We start from the raw sequence: 17,680 nt of genomic DNA on the forward strand, positions 1-17,680 counted from the left end.
TCAGTCAATTCACGTTAGTCTGGGAAACAGGGAGTAAGGAAACTTGCCCAAAGTTTCATCTTGCCGGGAATCAAACCCGGGTCTCTCGCTTGTGAGGTGAGTGTTATAACCACTGAGCTACAGAACTCCAGAACTGTGATGGGAGGGTGGATACCTGGAGGGATGGCCGAATTGCTTCATCCAAACTCATGTTGTGATCTTGTGATTTAAAAGGGTTTCCCTGGAGACTCTGGATCGTTTGACAGAATCTCTGGACTTCACAGACTACGCGTCGAGGATCATCCACCCAATTGTACGCACACTGGATCTCACTCCAGAATTACGTCAGACTTCCATGGATACCCTCTCATCGTTGGTATTCCAGCTCGGGAAAAAGGTAAAGGTGTCTTTTTTTGGCCTAATATTTGCTAACTATCTTTACTGGATCAGTTTTATTGTTAATATATTTGTGCTATAACTGTCCTGTTTTGTTAAAGTATTTTTGTTACATTTTAGCTTGTCTCTCTACCTGTAAGTTCTTTCTACAATCTTTCATTTTGCAATAGAAGGCTTTATAAGAACTGTAATATTTGTTAATCCAGAACACAGTTTAGATTCACTAGTTCCTTTATTTAAACCTTAAACTTACACTCACTTGGACAATCTGCCCAGTCACTGACCCAGAATATTTTTATACTTGCTTCTCATTGTCAATGTCCAATGGCCAATTAAGTCATTAAAGCAATATGCAACAAAAACAATAGGGTGATATTTGCCCACAAAAATACACAGCCAGTCCACCTTACAGCAAAATGGAGTGTAACCATATCTCAACAACGTGATAAGGTGCTATATCAAATGCAAGTATTACTATATTATTTGCACTCTAGACTTGCATAGGATTCATAAATATTAAATGCTGCTGGTGATGGTATGTCATGAAAACTCATGACAACATCAGTTGTCTCCCTGGATTCAACACTTACAAATCATCTGCAAAACCAAGTTTTTGGTTATTGCATTTGCATACCACACTCAGTGTGTTACAGAGAAGTAGAACATTTTGATTGCTGGTACCTGGGCTTTAATCCAACCCAGATTGATTTGAGGGAGGGGCAGGGGAGGGAAGGAGCCCATCACCCTGCTGCCTGGACACACCTGTGAGTTGAATTGGGGCGTTTTCGACCCACTTCCTAGATTGCCACGAATCATCAATAGTATCCAAACAGGCTATAGGAATAACTAGTGTAAGAATGGTCCTTCCCAAACATCCTTGTCGCTAATCTCTTTCCCCCGGCTCGACGTTGCGCTCCGTCACTGTCAAGCGCTCTGGGACACTATCTTGCGTGAGGGACACTGTATAAATGCAAGTTGTTGTTGCTAATGTTTATTTAAGCTAGACAGATGTCGATTGTGATTCTGTAAAGGTTCCAGTTCAAAGAGCAGTGTAGGCTACGCGTGAGATCCCTAAATGATTGTTGCATTCAGATCTGAGGGGCAATTGTTTTGATCCATTGATGGAAAAACAGTTAACTAGTCTGCCGCAACTTGTGTGTGTTGAAGTTGAAATTCACTTGTAATACATAACCCTCACACCGCAGTCCCAACACAGCAGGCCACCTCATTTTGACTGTTCCAGATACGGTTTAGGTGTTGGAACATTTTGTAGCCAATAAACCAGGTTGCAGTCTGCCAGTCTTCGCAATGGTTTGGGTTCATCAATATTTCCACCATCTTATTCTGTAAACTCACAATTTCCAAATATTTGATCTCTCTCCTCAGATTGCCTGCTTCAATATTTCCATTTAAATAGTTGGTTACGCTTGAGAGCCTTAGCTGGCAAACCTTGGGACTTTTACGGCGATATTTTGACTGGGACCCGACCCTTAGGACACCTTGTACTTGCTGGTTACAAAAATATGTGAAAGAAAAAGCTCTTTTCTATAGTTTGCTATAGTTGTTTAGCTCTTAATTGTGCGAATTGTTGGCAAATGAAGTAGCAATGCCTACAAAGCTGTAATTTAATTAGGGATTTTGGAGACTTGTTAATGAGGAAGGACTTTCTGAACATTGGCCGAACCATTAGTGTTCAAATACCATGAAGTAATTTCCCTTTATTTTGTTAATAGCCGCGCTTTCAGCCACTGCGCCCCGAAACTCTGGAACACTCTTCCTCTATCCCTCCATCTTGCCCTTTCTTTCCCATCTTCAGATCGCGCCTGAAGACCTTCCTCTTCGACTGTGCCTAAGGTCACCCCCCGCCACGCTCCGCCGGTCAAGCGCTCTGGGATACTTACCCTGAGTGAGGGGCGCATATAAATGCAAGTTGCTGTCATTGTTGGATGCTGGACACTTGCACGGTAAATTTCTAGCGCTGCTTAATTTGGTGACGGCCCTGTGACTAGGAGCAGTGGGAGGGAAGGAATCTAACATGTTTCAATGTAGCAGTCAACTATATTTTTCAGCGCAATCCTGAATAAAAGGGTCAGATAGCTTTCTCCTCATCAGTGATGAAGACCAACCTTTATGGTTCTATAATTATGAATGGTGGCTGATAAATTAATTTATGACAAATAAGGTGAAACACAAAACCAATAATATCCTAACATCAGGCATGACGTATTAATAAACAAAAATAAGTTTGCCCATAGCTGTAGTTGCTTACCTGTTTAAGTCTATTTAAGTGTGTTTAACTTGTAGGTTTAATGGTGGTTTTGTATAAGTTTCTCTGCCTGCTGCTCAAAACTGCGCATTGTACAAATACCGTGGCATAAATATTGGGTTGGGTTGGCCTCCAAATTATGACCCTTTGATAGACTGGAGACAAGACCATAAAAGTAGAGCTAGGATGGTTAGAAGTAAGATCAGAAAACATTTGTTCATACAGAGAGTTGCGAAAATGTGGAATGGTGCTCCCAGAAAGCAATAGGGACAGAATCAAATGGACTTGAGAAATCAGGGTATAAGGGATATGGAGAAAAGATAGGGAAGTGGTATTAAAAGATCTAATAAACTGCTGGAATAGGTTCAGTGGTCTGAATAGTCTTCTCCTGTTCCTATTTTCCTAAATGGAGGGAAGGAGATTCTGAAGAATGCCTTGAGGGTCAAATCTTCAAAAATAGAATGAAATCCTGGTGTCATTTTATAAAATAGATTTGGGCTGTATAATGGCACAGTATGTTCCAGTTTGGTGCAAAAATAAACAATGTTGGCTTGTGCATATCTTTTGCTATAAGCGTGAGTTACTGATTGAAACAACAACAACAAGATTACATTTATATAGCACCTTTCACGGCGGGAAGACGTCCCAAGACGCTGAAAACTGTACTCAAGAAACTACTCTTGAGAACATAGCAGAATAAATAGATAATGGTTGCATTTGTTATAATATCTATCACCTCAGAAGGATGTCTCATAGCGCTTCATAGGAATTACTGTAAAATACTGGGCATTTCTCACAATTGTAAATATCACAGTAATTCACTTCAGCCATGACTATTTTTATTTGAGGAATTTGTTGACCAGGACAGCGAGAGAAACTCCCTCCTCTTTTCGACTGGTGCTATGGGATCTTTAACATCCACTGAACAGCAGACAGACAGCTATCTTGTTATAGAGATGGTGAAAAGCTTGTTTTGAGGTTCTGCCTTGTACTGCTTTGGCATATTTCTTTGGTACCATTTGTGAAGAGGTCTGGAAATTGGTTGAAATTCTACAAAAACAGAATATTTTGCCCAAAAAATAAATATCACAATAATTGTGATTTTATTTTAAAACATTAAGTTAGAAGTTTCTAACAACTGCATTCAGCTTGCTGAACTCTTAGTGACTTTACCATCTCATTTTATATAAAAATTGGGATTTCAATCGAGAGAAATACTTTTTTTTGTGGATTGTAAATTATGGATTGCAATAACGTAGTGCAATTTAAAGTCTAAATTGGGAAATGATTTAAATATAATTTGTTGTGAAGCAAATTACAATATCTGATGCATTCAGGGCTTCTGTTGCTGGTGTTTGGTAATCAAAGCTATCTCAATGCAAAATATCTAAAATCTGGAACTGATTTGCCTGGTGTGGAGGAGGAGGGCAATAGTTGGTGCAATTGACTTGCATTGTTTCTTTTTACTTGAAGGATTTTGGATTTGAATCCAACCTCCTGATGGGAATCAACATTTTCTTTCTTTGGTGACTGACAGTCTCTGTAAAATTGATTAGGACAGAATGGAGCAATCTCTTCCCCAGTGGGGTGTGAGCTCGTAGCACAAATTTGGCCGTTTACTCAGATGTCCCAAGCATATTATTATGTGAGAATTGGAATAATTTAGGGTAATTCTTTCCTCCTCAGCCTATGATTGGCCTAAGCAGGCTTGATGCCTAAACTGGAAGTTGTTTTTCATTCTCCACCACTGACATAATTTAACTTGATGAAGCCAAAATGATCAGTAAAAGCATGTACACTTTTGGGTTGCTAGATACACAAGATGCACATACACTGCGTGACATTACCCTGTCAAGAATTGGCACAGTTTATTCAGTGACACAAACAGTATCCTCTATTTGCATAATTCAGTACAAATCGAAATTTACATTTATATAGAGCCTTTCATGTAGAAGATGTCCCAAGGCAACCGAGCTGGTGGTGGGAGTTGCGCTGGGAAGTGGGGTAGGATAAGGGTCTTACATAGTGCTTCAAAAGGAGGATTTGGAGGACAGGAAGGAGTGTTGACCAAAAGCAACAACAACAACAACAAGATTGCATTTATAGAGCGCCTTTCACGTCGGGAGGACGTCCCAAGGCCCTGGACAGTTGGGTCGGGACCCGAGCAGGGGGAAATGGTCAGGGTGAGGGGAGGGAAGGGAGGGAGTGAGGAGGGTGTAGAGAGTCGAGAGGGGAGGTGAAGGCATGATTGATGAGAAAGGTCTTGAGACCGGCCTTGAAGGAGGAAAGGGAGGAAGCGGCGAAAGCACTGGGGGATGGAGTTCCAGAGCCTAGGGGCTGAGACGCTGAAAGCCCGGCCACCGACGGTAAGCCTGGTGTAGGACAGTACACGAGCTGCAGAGTTCTGAATGACCTGCCGGGAAGGCCGACGAGGAGAGAGTTTCCGTAGTCCAGCCTTGAGGTGATAAAGGCGCTCAAGGGTATTGATTTTTAGAGGGGCTTTAAAAGCAGAAAGAAGACATATGGCAAAGGGGTATTGTGAGAGATTTGCATGGTGGCTGAAGTCACCATGCCCTGCTCCATCCTCACCAGGCTCCACTGGCTCCCACTACCCCCAGCTGATTGACTAAGATTCTATCTTGATCTCTTCTCAGTGTGTTATTCTATCAGATTTATTCTCCTCTGCTTTTACGATTTCCTGAATCAAGTCAATCCTTTATAGAAATCTCAGGGGTGCAGTTAGTGAGCGTGAGCGAGCTGAAGCAAGGCATGGTGGCTGAAGTCAAGGCTATTGATCGTAGAATCACCTGTCCATTAGTGCTTTGGCTTGTAAGATTAACGGGAGCTGACTGGGAAGAATACCTGCTCCCAGTGTCCAGTCTACCACTCCATGTCTTGATGATGAGCCAGGCTGTCTGGTCTATCACCTGGAGCACTGTAGACCCACCTGGCTCACTAACTGCACCCCTGAGATTTCTATAAAAGATTGACTCGATTCCGGGAATCGGAATCGGAGAATCGGAACCGGGAGAATAGGTCTGAAAGAATAACACACTGAGAAGGGATCAAGATAGAATCTTAGTTGATGAGCTGGGGGTAGTGGGAGCCAGTGGAGCCTGGTGAGGATGGAGGTAATGGTTTTGCACAGCACAGTTGAAGAGAGAATTTGGGCTCTCTCACTCAAAGTGAAATGGAATAAATTATGTATTGTTGATCAGTATATTCTTTAGGAGGGGTGAAACCGTACTGAGTATTTGTGTGTCAGCCTAGAACCAATGACTGCACCTGGCCAGTTTAGTCTCTGGGCACGAATACGATATGAGCATCTGTTGCTCATTCTCTAAGTGCAGATAATGAATCACTGGCGAGCTCCACGGAGGACCCAAAGGAACAGTGGTCGGCATCTGGGCGTAGACTGAGCCAAACACGTGGCAATTTCACTGATTAATGACCTCAGTGGGTTGATGTTGTGTGGGTTGTAAGAGGCGAGCATGTTGCACATTAAATGGATTGCCTAAGGGACATTACATCAATGTTCAAACAATCTTGACTTGTCGCTCTGGGTTAAAAATTCCATTTTAAATATTGTTTGTAAAAAAAAGTGTTGCTGCAGTTTCTGAAAAGGCTGCATTTTACAACTAATAACACTTACTTCACATTTGTAGAACTTCATATTTTATTGTAGCCTATAGATTTTTAGAAGAACTTTTTTATTAAGAAAAAATGTGTTGGTTTACACCTTTTAATTGGCCCAGTTTATTTACAAGAATAAATATACGGATTCCTTTCATGCGAGTGAAAACTCTCAAAAATACTTTGCAAAATAAGAGGGTGTCAGCTTGACTCCATTGGTAATGCTCCTCTTGCTTCTGTGTCAGAAAGCTGTGGATTCAAGCCCTGTAGGGAGTTAAGCTCATAGTCTAGATGCCTTAATACACTTCTGGGGAAAGCTGCATTGTTGGATAAGATGTTAACACAGGTCCTATTCTTCAGATGGATATTCAGGACTGTCTGAAGGAACCTGTGATCTAGCCAACAATCAAATCTACAGACTAATTCATCTCGTCGCTGTTTGTGGAAACTTGCTTGTGTAAAATGCCTGCCACGTTTGTCTACAAAAAAATCAGTCAATAAATTTCTGTAAAGCACTTTTTGAGACATCTTGATCTTATATATTGATCATACAGATCAAGATCAAGTACAAGGTTTATTTTTATTAATATAGTATTATTGCATACACCCATATAGTCTTATCCTAACCATCTAACTTTTATACAAGTGATTCACACAGCAAATTCGCAAACTGCAACTCATCTGAAACTGCGCACACCCATCACCTAGTCCTTGCTAGTGTTCACCTGTTGCTTTGCTCCCAGTGGATCGATTTCATTGCCCTCACACTCAAATACATCACTTCATGGCACCCTCCCGATCTTCCACTGCCCTGTTCCTTCTCTCGCCCCTTTCCGCTCAGCTAACTCAGGCATGCTACACATCCCCGCGCTCTACATCGATGGCTGAGCCTTCACTTCCAATGCTCCTAACCTCTGGATCTCCATCCCTCTACCACTCTGTCCTGTCCCCTCCACTTGCAGTCCTGCCTTAAATCCTACCTATCTCTTCTGAACATGCCTATGGCCACCTCCCCCTCTCCTGTGTCCTAAATTCAACCTTTCCTTATAAGATGCTCCAAGACATTACCGTACAAGAAGGATGCCGTATAATTCAAGTTGTTAATTAAATGTACTAAAGCATTTTGCAAAATAATTGCTCGCAATTGTACCACTAGAATCTAATGGCATCCTTTGTACATGCTTTTCAGTATCAGATATTTATCCCTATGGTGAACAAGGTGATGATCCGACACAGGATAAACCACCAACGCTATGATGTGTTGATCTGTCGCATCGTGAAGGTAAGCTTATATCCACAACAAGGGAACTTAGCATTGACATTGGAGCTAAGTCAGTTAGGCATGAGCTCTGGAGACATTGCTTCACCGAGAGTTGTGACAAGGTGAATGCACTAGCCTGTAGGTGGTCGAGGCAGAATGAATTGGGAAGCTCAAAAGGTAGAAGAGTAGATAGCTGGTAAGTAATAGTATGAAGGGATCAGGAGAAAATGTGGGAAAATTAGATTAAAAGTCTGATCTAAATGAATAAAATGGCATTAATTTAGATCAGACTTTTTTGATGGGGTGAATAGTTGAATGAATATTCCTGTGTTACTGTACTTCAAATTAGAATTGCAGCATTGCACTGAAAACAGTTTAATTTGCATTCATTGTAGCTTTTCTTTACTTTCTTTTTAAAATGTCCAGTTTACCTTTATAGGAAGACAAGCTGGACTTTCCAGTGTCCAGGTGGACTTAGAACCTCATTGACCATGCTGAGGCCATCTTTGTCCTCCCCGCACCCTCTATGCTCCAACACCCCTCCACGGATGCCCTGCCAGCAGTGTAAGCGTTGGAGACATCCTCCCAACATGAAAGGCTCCATACAGAATTATAGAATCCTACAGCACAGAAGGATTGTGCCTGTGCCGGCTGTTTGAAACAGCCACCAACTCGTCTCACTTTCCCTGTTCTTTCCTGATAGCCTTGCAACTTTTTTTCTTTTCAAGTATATATCCCCTTCTGTTTGAAGGCTATTGTTGAATCTGTTTCCAGCATACTTTCAGGTAGTGCATTCCACATTGTAACAACTCGCCTGTACATGTATTTATTATAAATGCAAATTGTATAGTGATGAATTCTCTTTCCTCCTGAAATTTTTGCACTAAGATGTAAAGGAAAACATTGATTTTTCTACATAGGGTTATACTTTGGCTGAAGAAGAGGAAGACCCTATCATTTTCCAACACCGAAGTTTACGGGGCAATCATGGTGACACCCTCTCCAGTGGGCCAGTGGAGACTGGGCCTATGAAGAAATTGCATGTTAGCACCACTAACCTTCAGAAGGTTTGTACATTGATTTGAATTACTGTGTATGTGTTTATGTTCTATATATGTGTTGGTTGCCATATCAACCTGTCCGCTTCCTCAGTTCAGCAAGCTGCGGCCTAATCCACGTCCCTCCCAGCCTGCCAGCCCCACCATCAACTGTCAGGCCTTCTGCTTCTTTCCCCTCACTGTTTAATAATATAATAATAATAATCCGTGCATTTGATATAGCGCTTTTCACGTCGGGAGGACGTCCCAAAGCGCTTCACAGAACACGCTGTAAAGTGAATTGACTGTATATTTGTGGGCGAACGCGGCAGCCAATTGCGCACAGCAATGTCCCACAAACAGTCGTAGATTGAAAATGACCAATTTATTATTGTTTTTGGTTTTGGAGGATTATTATTAGGCTCTGTGTGGAGTAAGGAAACTTGCCCAAGGTTTCGCCCTCTGCCTGGAATTGAACTCAGGTCTCTCACTTGCAAAGCGAGTGTTCTAACCACTGAGCTACAGGACTCCACAATAATAATTACAGTAATAATAGTTACAGCAATGTAATAATTACATTATTTTTGTTACATTATTATGTTTGGATCTCCATCCCGCAGTCCCTTTGCCTTGATCTCTCCCTTGCCACCTTCTAGTCACGTCTCAAGACCCTACTCTTCGACTGTATTTCGGCCACTCTCCTACCTCTTCCCTGCTCTCCTACCTTCCAACCCCCAGCTCGGGTCCAAATCTCTGACTGTCCAGCGCCTTGGGACATCCTCACGATGTGAAAGGCGCTATATAAACGTAATTTGGTGCAGTAAAGATTGTCTCTTATTTCTATTTGAGTATGTCAGTGAAAATACAGCATGTGAGGAAATTGAGGCAGGAAATTTCAGAAAACATTTTCTAAAAAATCTGTGTTTAAATTTTCAACACATTATCATGAATCTAATTGGTTCTTTCTGAATTTAATGGAAGATAGAAGACTGAAGTTTTTCTACTATTAAGATAACATTGAGGAGATTAAGGAGAGATTTAATCTGATTAAAGTAAAGATGCGAATTGACAAGGTAAATTAGCTCGGAGGGGATGAGGGGGGCATTGCTTTGCATCAGATGAATGTAGGATGATTAACGTTCACTTGAACTCTCATAAGGAACTATCATGTGGAGTCCTGTAGCTCAGTGGTTAGAGCACTCGCCTCGCAGCGAAAGGACCCGGGTTTGATTCCCAGGCAGGACGAAATGTTGGGCAAGTTTCCTTACTCCACACACTTCTGTTTACTCAGCAGTATGTAGGAACCTCGTTGTAAATCGATTGGTGGATCGCTTTTCTAGAGGTAATAATTTCTTCAAAAAAAATAATGATTTGGTCACTCAATCTATGACTGTTTATAGGACACTGCCGGCACAATTGACCGCCGCGTTTCACCCACAAAGGATACAGTCAATATGCAGTCAACAACAATAAATTACATTTGTATAGCGCCTTTCACGTCAGGAGGGCATCCCAAGGCACTGGATACTCGAATCCGCAGCCGAGTGGTTTAGATCAGGAGGGTTGGGGAGCGGGGAGGGTAGAGGTAGGAGGGTGACCGAAGGCACTGTCAAAGTGCTTTGAGACGTCACAAAGACAATGATAAGGTGCTATATCAACCATTATAAGGATTATTATAAGGCCAACAGTATCTCAGTTAAATTCCTCATCCGAAGAACAGTATTTCCAAAAAATTGGATAGAGCTTCCGATATTTTAGTGACAAGTCAACCAAGATTCTAAATTTAAATCTTTGTGTGGGGCTGAACCCCACAAGCTTCTGACTCCGACGGGAGAGTGTTGCCAGCTGAGCCAAGCTTGTAAATTCAGTGTCGCATTAAAATCCACAGTCTCTCTGCCCACACATGCTGTGTTAAATACTGCACTAAAATAATACACAGCAAGTCATGAAATGCAAGAATTTTAAAGAGCATATCGAATGAATAGCTCTTTACCATTGGTTTTATCGCCTATCGATGTGAGCCAAACACTGACTGCATCAGATGCAAAATTTAGATAGCCCAATCAAAGAAGGTGTTTTGGGCGGCGTAGTAACTGTAAGGCCCTGAACTATCGTATAAAATTGATTGTCGCAGCAGGTGATGGAACTATAGTACAACAGTTATTCAATGATAGCATTACAAGCAAGTTAATTGTGTGGTCTAATGTACAATCTTACCCTACTTTAATCATTTCTCGACTTGACCATGGTGTTTTGCTTTGTTGAATGAATGCTAGTTAACTGTAAGTGTCAGCTGGTCTGGAATAGAAGGTTGACACTCCAGTGGAGTACTGGGGGAGTGTTGCATTATAACAGATGTCATATTTCAGAAGGCTTTAAACCAAGCTCCTGTCTGTCTGTTCCAGATTGATGTTAACAAACCCATGATACTATTTGAAAACAGAGTTTCTCCTGATGTATCAGCCAAAAATCGTTCAGTCTGTTTGTGGGATCCTGCTGTGCGCAAATAGCTACCGGATTTGCTTAACAAAAAACAGTAGCTAACACATGACAATGTTTAGTGTAAAACACTGAGATGTTTCAACCTAGAATTTGCTTTAAAATGCAAATTTTTTTTCCTCTGATAAATTCTAGATAAGTTTGTTTATCTACATACTGTTAGGGCAGACAAGCTGAGCGAGTGGGAGAGACATTAAGTTTTCGCTGTTTGTAAAAACACTATTGTGGAAATGCAAGCAGACAGACGCTTTTACTGAAGCTATGGCACTGAGCTGCTCTGTATACACTTCATTTCCTCTCACATAGTTACTAAACCTTCTGCAACAGACCTTTCCAAACTATGTGACAAAGACTCAATTGTTTTCTGGATATGTGTTTCAGGCCTGGGGAGCGGCCAGGAGAGTCTCGAAAGATGACTGGATGGAATGGCTGAGGCGACTGAGTGTGGAACTGCTTAAAGAATCCCCATCACCTGCTCTCCGCTCCTGCTGGTCCCTGGCTCAGGCCTACAATCCCCTAGCTAGGTAAACAAAAATCCATTTGGGCTTTATTGCTAGTATAGGGATTATAAAAATATTCCAGAAGTGTTTCCTAATAAAAACTCTTAATATGTACGCACATAAAAATGGTTTGGGTAATTGCTGTTGCATTCTGTTCTGAAATAAATATTGAGCTTTATATCACAGTACATTATACTATTTTGAAATTATCTATTTTGCTCATTTTAAGAAGTTTGCTTAAAGAAAACAGGGATATAAGATGCCAAATACGATTGAGAAAACAATAGTTGTACAGTGGAGTTACAGACAGCGGGGACGGAATAGCTGAAAGCTCTCGCTAAGATGGCGGGGAGGATAGGGCGGGGCACATGAAGCTGGTCAAAAGAAGCGTCCAGGTCGGTAGGGTTGAAGGAGATCACAGAGGAGTTGGGTGGGGTGACCGTGCACTGATTTAAAGGTGGGAACAAGGATTTTGAATTTGGTCCATGGGGGGATGGGGAGCCAATGGAGCTGAGCAAAGATGGGGGTGTGGCAGAGTACATAGGCTGCAGAGTTCTGGATAGTATGCAGCTCGTGTAGAGAAGAACTAGGGAGTGGTGGAGGCAGCAATAACCTTGCATTTGATATAGTGTCTTATCAAGTCGTTGAAACATCTAAAAGTGCTTCACAGGATATACTGTAACCTAACTAGGAATGCATTTTATGGATGAAACCCACAAATTGTGGTAAGAGCACACATGGGCAATCTGAAGGTCAGCTGGGAGATAAGTCAAGACAGGAGGACAAATGGGCACAGGTTCAGGGTGTTGAGGATAAATGCAGGTCAGACACCAGGAAGGATTTCATTAGACATTGAGTAATTAACAGCTGGAACAATATTCGGATTACTGCGGTGAAATGTGTTGGTAATGTTTTTGGAGTGTTCTATGGGTTTACTGTTTGTTAGAGAAACCGTTTGTTACTATTCAAACCGTAGTTCATATTGTAATCGTTTCACGTGGAACTTTGTAATTTTTTTCTGTTTTGCATGAATAAACTCCGCAAGTGATGCCTTTTTGTGAACAGTTCTATGTGATGTGCCACACTGTGCATGGCGGAAACCTCTCAAATGTTTGTACGTTTTTCTCCAGGGACCTGTTTAACGCAGCTTTCCTGTCCTGTTGGTCCGAACTGCATGAGGCACAGCAGGATGAGCTGATCCGAAGCATTGAGCAAGCACTCACCTCCCAGGACATTGCAGAAGTCACCCAGACACTGCTGAATCTGGCAGAGTTCATGGAGCACAGTGACAAGGTAAGAGGCTAAACATGAAAAGTGTTAAGTAGTTACATCACACTTCGAAGTAGGACCGTGGCAAATGGAATCGAAAAGTAAATTAATTAACAGGATTCATAAAGGTCAATCGATGAACAGATTATAAAATGCTTGAAAATGTGTTAAAGGATTGTGGATGAGGCACAGTGGTTTTGGGTGGGAGTCAGATATGCAGGGGTTGGTGTAAAACAGACATCAGGAGGGAGTAAAAAGATAATGAAGGGAACTGGGGGGCTAAAGAGGTTGAAGTCATTGTTACCCAGGAGATTAGATACTTGTCTGGAAGTTGCACTGATACAATAATAATAAAAGAGAGTCGAGAGGGGAGCTGAAGGCACGGTCAAAGAGAAAGGTTTTGACCACATCACTCCCACCCTCGCTCGCCTCCACTGGCTCCCCATCCCCCAGAGGATTGATTTCAAGATCCTCATCCTCACCTACAAGGCCATTCACGGCCTTGCTCCCTCCTACCTCTCCAACCTACTATCCCCCTACCTACCTGCCCGTACCCTCCGTTCCTCTGGCTCCGGTCTGCTCCACGTCCCCCGCCCCAACCGCCCTACTATCGGTGGTCGGGCCTTCAGCCTCTCAGCCCCGAGGCTCTGGAACTCTATCCCCCAGTGCCTTCGCCTTGCTTCCTCCCTTTCCTCCTTCAAGGCCGGTCTCAAAACCTTTCTCTTTGACCGTGCCTTCAGCTCCCCTCTCGACTCTCTTCCTCCTCCTCGCTCCCTCCCTTCCCTCCCCTCACCCTGACCATTTCCCCCTCCTCTCTCCCTCCCTTCCCTCCCCTCACCCTGACCATTTCCCCCCTGCTCGGGTCATGACCCAACTGTGCAGCGCCTTGGGACGTCCTCCTGACGTGAAAGGCGCTCTATAAATGGAATCTTGTTGTTGTTGTTGTTGTATTATAATAATAATTTTAATGATTTGGTCACTCAATCCACTACTGTTTGTGCTGTTTGATATTGCTGTGTACAGTTGGCTACTGCATTCCGCCCACAAAACAACAATCACCACACTTTACAGTATATTCTGTGAAGCTCTTTGAGAATTCTCGAAGATGTGAAAAGGCGCTATATCAAATGCCAGGATTATTACTATTATTGAGTTTGATTGGCGTCTATTGAAGTTAAGCCATTCACTCGAAAATATTTGTTTCAAACCAATTCTCAACTTGTACACGTTGATAGTAAATGAAGCCGACCTCTTATTGATCTCCATCAGGGTCCTCTACCGCTGAGAGATGACAATGGCATCGTACTCCTTGGAGAAAGAGCAGCAAAATGCCGTGCATATGCCAAAGCCTTGCACTACAAGGAGCTGGAGTTCCAGAAAGGCCCCAACCCTGCAATCCTCGAGTCACTCATCAGGTAGGTACTGGCTGGGATCTAGAATTTCCAATACTTCTTATTTTTCTTAAAATGGTAGGACTGGAAAAACAAATTAGTCCACGTAGACCTTATCAAAAGTTTCAAACCCACACCATCACACACAGGTCAAACCAGACACAAGATCACCGGTATAACATTAGGGTTGTCCCTGTTATGAGCAACAGAACTGCCTTTTTGTTATTCAAAATAACGTTACATATTATAGATTTCCTCCACTTGAAATCCCACATTCAGTATCTTGTGGCCTTCATATATAACTGTATGTGTTGAAAATGAGTTGGTGATGGTACATGAAGAAAACATTCCTTCTCGCTAGACAGTCTGCTGTTGCCTCATTGTTTTGATAGCTCAGTAGTGCACGGCATGGCATCCACATGATGAAGATCCCAGGTTAATCTTTCATCTGGACTCAATTAGCTGATCACAACTTGGGGAGTGGGGCGGGGGGTAGAATCAAGTGCTGATGCCTTACCATGTTGGGGATAAGGAAGGTTGAATCAGCTCAGATTCTGAGGGAGGAGAAATGGGAAAATCTGAAGAGAAATTTGGAGATTGACGGCAATACCAATAAAGATCAACCTTTTTTTTAATTGGCTGGCTGCCTCGTTTCACCCACAAAATACATTAGAATATACAGCACAGAAACAGGCTATTCAGCCCAACTGGTCTATGACGGTGTTTATGCTCCACACGAGCCTCCTCCTACCCTTCCACAACTAAGCCTTCAGGCATAACCTATTCCTTTCTGCCTCAGGTAACTATCTAGCTTTCCCTTAAATGCATCTATGCTATTTGCCTCAACAACTCCTTGTGGTAGTTCCACATCTTTTATGTCTACCCTATCAAAACCTTTCATCATAAAGCCCTCTATCAGGTCACCCTTACTCTTCTCTTTTCAAGAGTAAAGAGTCCAAGTATGTTCAGCCTTTTCTGATAGGTATAACCTCTCAGTTATGGGATCATCCTTGTGAATCTCTTTTGCACCCTCTCCAGTGCCTCTACATCCCTTCTATAATGTGAGGATGCAATATTCTAAGTATGGTCTAACCAAGGTTTACCATAACTTCCCTGCTTTTCATTTCTATCTAGAAATGAACCCTAATGCCTGGATTGCTTTTTGTATTGCTTTTTTATTGGATTGCTACTTTTAGTCAATTGTGTATGTGTACCCATAGATCCCTTTGCTCCTCTACCCCATTTAGGTTTTTATTTTCCAGGCTGTACATGACTTCCTTATTCCTTCTACCAAAATGTACCACCTCACACTCTTCTGAAATGCATTTGCCATTTAAATGCCCACTCAGCAAGTTTATTGATGTCTTGCTGTAATTTGGTGCAGTCCTCCTCTGTATTAACTCCTCCCCCCAACTTGGTGTCGTCCACAAATTTTGAAATTGTACTGCTGATTCCCGAATCCAAATTCTTAATGTATATTGTGAACAACAGTGCGTCCCAATACCAGTCCATGTAGAACACAATTGCCCACCCCCTGCCAGTCTGAGTATCTGCCAATACTTCTCTCCAAAAGCCGCTGAAACCCTGGTCCATGCCTTTGTCACCTCTTGGCTGGACTACTCCAACGCCCTCCTCGCCGGTCTCCCATCCACTACCATCCATAAAATCAAATCATTCAAAACTCTGCCGCCCGCATTCTCACCCGCATGAAACTCCTCGGGTCTGGCCTCCTCCTCGTCCCCCACTCCACCCTCGGCGGCCGTGCCTTCAGCCACTATACCCCGAGGCTCTGGAACTGCCTTCCTCACTCCCTTCGTCTCGCCCCCTCCCTTCCCATTTTCAGGTCTCTGCTGAAGACCTTTCTTTTCGACCGCACCTTTGGTCACCTTCCTCCTCCTCCTCCTGGCTCCTCCCCCTCCCCCTGGCTCCTCCTCCTCCCCCTGGCTCCTCCCCCTCCCCCTGGCTCCTCCCCTGGCTCCCCCCCTCCCCGGATCCAGGATCCGTTGCTGTAAAGCGCTCTGAGACGCCATGTGGTGTGGAGGGCGCTATAGAAATCCAAGTTGTTCTTTTTGCAATACAATGGTAATTTGATCAGCACTGTGCAAAATAGAGGTAAATGGAAGGTAAGATGTGAATGAAAGCTTTGATCAGAATTAAGTCCGGAGAGGTCTATTTATTTAGATTCTACTGGTTCCATAAACCAACAAGATAGAAATATGGTTTGAGTCAGCCCGCCTGGTTGACTTCTTTGGGACCTGATGTAATAATACTCTACAGGTTTCCATATGACCTTTTTGCTGGGTTTGTGGCAGCAATTTTAACCCATTGTGCTGTCTTTTTCTTTCATGAACTTTTTCTTGCCCATCGGAACTTGGAAATAAGGTTAAAAGTTCAATTGTGCTGACCGCTAACATTTAAAGTGTCGCCCACATAACTTCATTTGAACATTTGCAGCATAATGTTACAACCGTCTGTGTCCCATTCTCCTTTGGATGTTGCCAAATAATTACTGCAGCCATTAACATTAAATAGAAATAATATAATGGAGGTTGCCATTTTTTTAAAAGGTTTTGTAATATTCCAGTTTTCCTTGACTTAAACTGGATATTGTCAGAGCTGGGAGCAACATACTTTTTCCATTAAAATTATTAACAGAATTTCTGACAGCAATGCAAGTACTGACTAAAATGCTTCAATTACAGCCACTTAATTAGATGGCTGTAGTAATGGACTCTTTGAAGTTTTATAGTGATTTACATTTGCAACCTGTTGCTATCTGTTGTTATAGCTGATCCATGTAACATGGGGGAGGAAGAAGTGAGGGGGAAAGTTTGTAGTTTAATATTAGATGATTATAATAGCTAGAGAATTCCTAGTTGCTCGAGGACGACAACAACAATAAAATTACATTTGTAAAGTGCCTTCCTTGTTGGGAGGACGTCCCAAGGTACTGGACAGACCGCATTTTTGACCTGAGCTGGGGCTTGGGGAGGGTGGAGGGCAGGAGGTGAAGCAGGGAGATTGAATGCAGATGGATCGATCAGATGGGTCTTGGAACAACCACAACAAAATGACATTTACAGAGCGCCTTTCACGTCGGGAGGACGTCCCAAAGTGCTGAACAGTCAGTTGGCGGGGCCCGAGCATGGGGGAGGGGTGGTATAGGGGTGAGGGAAGGCAGAGAGGTGGGAGGGAGACCAAAGGCACGGTCGAAGAGAAGGGTCTTGAGATGAAGATGGTGAGAGGCGGCGGCGAATTGGAGGGACTACAAGATGGAATTTCAGAAGGACCCTTCGAGGGTCGTGGACCCGAAACGTTGACTCCCTTTCCTTTCTCCATAGATGCTGCCTGACCTGCTGAGTTTTCCCAGCTCTCTCTGTTTTTGTTTCAGATTTCCAGGATCTGCAGTATTTTGTGTTTTGATAGTTTAAAGTGAATTGACTGTATAT

The 17,680-nt window shown here is 42.8% G+C and overlaps 1 protein-coding gene across 1 annotated transcript in view; it reads left to right on the plus strand.

Annotated features, from left to right (window-relative positions):
* Positions 1-17,680, plus strand: part of mtor (mechanistic target of rapamycin kinase) — a 178,275-nt gene that overhangs the window by 48,258 nt on the left and 112,337 nt on the right. The window contains exons 23-28 of the mRNA XM_007897779.2: positions 214-376; positions 7,464-7,556; positions 8,456-8,602; positions 11,453-11,595; positions 12,702-12,864; positions 14,110-14,255. Of these exons, the coding sequence (XP_007895970.1) occupies positions 214-376; positions 7,464-7,556; positions 8,456-8,602; positions 11,453-11,595; positions 12,702-12,864; positions 14,110-14,255 (855 nt within the window). The remainder of the gene's footprint in view (positions 1-213; positions 377-7,463; positions 7,557-8,455; positions 8,603-11,452; positions 11,596-12,701; positions 12,865-14,109; positions 14,256-17,680) is intronic.

The sequence above is a fragment of the Callorhinchus milii genome, unplaced genomic scaffold, assembly GCF_018977255.1.
Source record: "Callorhinchus milii isolate IMCB2004 unplaced genomic scaffold, IMCB_Cmil_1.0 Scaffold24, whole genome shotgun sequence".
Classification (NCBI taxonomy): domain Eukaryota; kingdom Metazoa; phylum Chordata; class Chondrichthyes; order Chimaeriformes; family Callorhinchidae; genus Callorhinchus; species Callorhinchus milii.